The sequence below is a fragment of the Fragaria vesca genome, linkage group LG7, assembly GCF_000184155.1.
Source record: "Fragaria vesca subsp. vesca linkage group LG7, FraVesHawaii_1.0, whole genome shotgun sequence".
Lineage (NCBI taxonomy): Eukaryota > Viridiplantae > Streptophyta > Magnoliopsida > Rosales > Rosaceae > Fragaria > Fragaria vesca.
The window spans coordinates 13121413-13125794 of NC_020497.1; the positions used below are offsets into that span (position 1 = coordinate 13121413).

At 37.3% G+C, this 4382-nt stretch overlaps 1 protein-coding gene across 1 annotated transcript; it reads left to right on the plus strand.

Annotated features, from left to right (window-relative positions):
• The first annotated feature begins 6 nt into the window (after nucleotides 1-6).
• Nucleotides 7-3900, plus strand: LOC101312877 (F-box/kelch-repeat protein At3g06240-like). Its single transcript, XM_004308643.1, has 2 exons — nucleotides 7-32; nucleotides 2732-3900. Exon 2 carries the CDS (start codon nucleotides 2866-2868, stop codon nucleotides 3898-3900), a length of 1035 nt encoding a protein of 344 aa, XP_004308691.1. The 5' UTR covers nucleotides 7-32; nucleotides 2732-2865.
• The last annotated feature ends 482 nt before the right edge of the window (nucleotides 3901-4382 follow it).

Consider the following 4382-nt stretch of genomic DNA (forward strand, 5'->3'; position numbering starts at 1 on the left):
CGATTCGGAGCCTTCTCCAACCTCCGGAACAGGTCTGAGCGGTTTATTCGATTACAATGCAAGAAGATTTGTTTTGTTTAATAGATTTTTAAAATGCAAGAAGATAATTTGTTTTGTTTATTCGATTCTGATTTGCAAGAAAATGTTGCATTTGAGGTGTCGTAGTTCTGTATTCACTAATTGGTATTTGACAAGTTACACTCATTCACAAGTGCTCACCTCCAACTTTGTTCCCCTATATTGGAGAGATCAGACATGCATTTTGAAGAAGCATGTATACATTTCAAGAGTTCATACTTCCGGTTCTACAACTGCAACTTTTTTTATTTGGGTTACTTTAAAGAATGCACTGAAGTTACAGCAACAAAGTTGATCTTTTAGTCAACTTTATCTATCAGTTTGGAATTGAGAAAGATGTTTGTTTACCTCATTGTTATATACAGGGCTGTTATCGTTCATTGGTATTAGAATGTTTATTATGCTGGCTTTTGCACTTGTATATATAGCAATATAGATAAATTATTTACTTATGAATTTGTATATATAAGTTCCATACCTTGAGTCAATACGTGAAAGTCTGAGAAGGGAGCAATGATCTTTGGGAAGCAGGAATATTTGAGTACATTGCAGCTGTGTTGTGTTTGAAATTTAGTACGATTTTCTAATTCCGATAGATCTGAAATTTTGTGGAGTTGTACTTTTATGTGTGTACTATGGATCTGGAAAATTTTGTGTTATTTGATAAAGTAATTAGATTATAGTAATGTTCTTAAGTTAAGTGTCTTGTACTGGAATTGTTTTTCTATTATGCACTGCAGCTGTTTTGAATTCACATTTGATTAGGATATAGGATTTCATTTGGCTTGAAATTTTGTGGAGTTGTTCTTTCATGTGTGTACTACTGATCTTTGACAAGCTAGATGAGTTGTGGTGATTTTCTGTAGTTAAGTGCTGTGTGCAGAAATTGTGTTTGTGTTCTGCGGTGTTACTGTTTTGAATTCGAAGTTTATTATGATTTAGGATTCTGTTTGGCTTGAAATTTTGTGGAGCTGTTGTTTCATGTGTGTACTATTGATCTGTAAATTAGTGTCATTTGGTAAGTTAGATGAATTATGGTGATTGTCCAATGCTAAGTACTTGATGCTGAAATTATATTCATGTTATGCAATACTTCTGTTTTGAGTCGGAATTTGATCAGGATTTAGGACTCCATTTGGTTTGAAACTTTGTACTGTTGTTCTTCCATAAGTGAACTCTTGTTCTGGGAAGTTTGGTATTATTTGATAGGATAGGCGAATTGTGGTGATTTTCTGAAGTTGTGTGCGCTGTTTTGAAATTGTGTTCTTTTTATGCAGTGCAGTTGTTTTGAATTCGAATTTGATTAGGATATAAGATTCTGTTTGAAACTTTGAATTGAAATTTTGTACAGTTGTTCTTTCATGTGTGCACTACTGATCTAGAAGATTTGGTATTTTTTTGATAAGTGGTGCTCATCGATGAGTGATTTTCAGCCATCTACGCTTTCGTTATGAGTTCTTTTTGTTACCTCGACCACAGGGGTTAGTGTGGGCCCTATCCACAAGGGAATAGTGTGGACCCCGGCCACAGGGGTTAGTGTGGGCCCCATCTACAGGGGAATAATGTGGTATGTTTCTGATAAGCATTATGTGAAATGACACTACCTTATTCAGTTGTGAATAGGGAATTAGGGATGTGTATATATGTTTTGATCAATACTTTGTGAAATGGCACTCCCTTATTCAGTTGGACGTGTATATGTTTTTCGATCAGTACTTTGTACAAATGGCTCTTCCTTTTTAAGTTGTGAATAGGGATGTGGATGTGTTTATTTTGATTAGTACTTTGTGAAAGTGGTTCTTCTCTTTTAGTTTTAAAAAGAGATATATGTATGTTTTTGAAAATTGAAATTTGGCTTGATCAACTGCGAATAAGGTAAGATTTATGAGTTGTGATGTGTTATGTGTGGAGATGTGACCTCGCTTATGTTTAGATTTGCATTTGTTAAAATTTTGTGATGATGTGTATGTACTCAATCTTATATATTGTGAATAAGGTAAAACTTATGAGGTGTGGAGTAGAAAGTGTTGATATGTGACTGAGAGATTCGAAAGAGACTCAATCTCGTCTCATTACAAATTCTGAACTATTGACCAGATCCCCATCAAAACCCCTTCGAAGTTTGCCTGCGACAGCTGCATTGCCTTCTCTAACATCCATTCCTTAAAACTCATTTCTGGTAGCAGGGAACTTTGGTAATCAAAGTTCATTTTAGAAAAGAACTCACTAGCTGTTGGACAGCCACCAAACAGGAGTTTAGTATCCTCAACCGAATGCTCACATAACATGCATGATATGTCACCTGTATATCCTTTGCTCATGAGCCTATCTCGAGTAGGTAACAAATATTGACACGCCCTCCATGCACATATTTGTACCTTTCCAGGCACCTTCGCTCTCCATAACCTTCTCCACAACTCTTTGTATGGAGCACCGAGAGATGAGCTGGCTAGTACATTACCAAGAACCTTAGATCAATCAATCCAATAAGCAGTACTTACTGAAAACATACCTTTCGGTTCAGGGTGCCAATAGTATTTATCCTGGTGTACCCTTTTGTGATGATATTTATTATGTGCTATTATCCCACTCTATTTGTCAAATGCAGTGTATGGAACATATCTGATTGAACTCTATTAATTGTTTCTTGCAGATTCACAGATTGATGTAAAAAATCCACCATCTCTCCTTGCCAGACCCCGAGCTGCATTAGGAGCTGGCATTTTGGTTGATTTGCCATCTTATATCACGATAGAGGTATTGGCTAAGTTGGGGGCAGAGGATCTAATGAATTTTTCCTTGGTTTGCAAGTCCTGGCGTGGTCTAATCTCTCAAGTTTATCAAATCAATGGGGCCAGGAAGCAACTTTACTGCCCAAGCTCATTCTCATGCTCTGGTCGCAACAAGGTTAGGTTGCTCTACTCTGTCAAACCTCCCAGGTCCATCGAATATGCAGCACTAAACAAAGTTGGTCACTCTGTGCATGGTAATGAGCTTAATTTTCCTGAGCTTCAGAAAGTTAAGATTGTTGGATCATGTGATGGCATTATATGTTTGGAAGAGGGAATCAACGTTTATTTGTGGAATCCAACTACAACAGAAATCAGGACCCTGATGAAGCCAAAGGGCTTCCAATCTATGTTGATGTTCTATGGGTTCGGTTTAGACCCAACCTTAGATGATTACAAGGTAATCCTCGGTAACTCTGTGGAAGAAGGTGGTATGAAAACACTGAAGGTCGCAGTATTCAAGCTCAGAGAAGGAATATGGAGCAGCAAACATGGACTGGATTATATGCAAGTGTCTGGTCAGGGGCATTACTTGGATGGTGCTTTGCACTGGACTGAGATGAGACGGGTGTGGCCACATCCCCCTGTTCCTGGAACAAGAATCGTTTCCCTTTGCTTGACAGATGAGGTGTTTAAAGAGTCCCTGCAAGTGGCAGATCTCACGGGTGGGCAAATCTACATCAGTGAAAGGATCGCAAGGGCAGAAAATGGGTTGGTCCTTTATATGTACGGTCTCAATAGCATTAAGATATGGCTATCAAAGACGTATAAGGTTAAGACATCTTGGATGAATGTCATACATCTTGATCTTAAATTTGGTGGACCAGGTGCTCTTCGAACAACAAATATTGAACCAATATTCTATTCTGAAGATGGAAAGCTGTTTGTGAGCCTTGATGGGAAGGAGTTGGTAGTATATGATAGAGAAAAGAAAGGGTTCCGCACTGCTTTTGTATGCTCTGGGTTGGCACATGAACCAGTTCTATACATTGACAGCTTGATTTCACCCTTCAAAGGCCTAGGTATCTGCTGAACTATTCTTGCTTGTGAGTATTGCTGACAGTAAAATGAAGAGGCTAATTAGCCATGAATTGTAATTGAACTATTATGACTAATGTTGCGTGTTAAGTTGAAATGTCAATTTTACATCCAAGTGTGTTACATTACAAAGGAAATTTATCTCTAATAAGAAAATCAAACAGATACCTTTGATCTCAGAAGCTGCTAAGGTAAATACAATATGACCATTTGCAGAGACCCAAAATTTAAAAGACAAGATTCTAGAATTACAATCAGCACTCAGAAGAACAGATTATCGATCTGTTTTCGCTTCAACTATTGGTATTCGTTTTGAAGTCAATAATCATCTAGCTTTATAGTACTAAAGTTATTAAGTTCAATTTTTTTTTTTAGAAGCAAGTTATTGAGTTCATCTGATGGCAGATTGATATAAATTCTCGTGCAACTTGAAAAGTTAGCAAACAATAATACTCGCTACATCCTATCGGACAGATG

Excerpts from the sequence above, each read along its gene's own strand:
- LOC101312877 (XM_004308643.1), top strand. The coding sequence starts at position 2,866 with ATGAATTTTTCCTTGGTTTGCAAGTCCTGGCGTGGTCTAATCTCTCAA.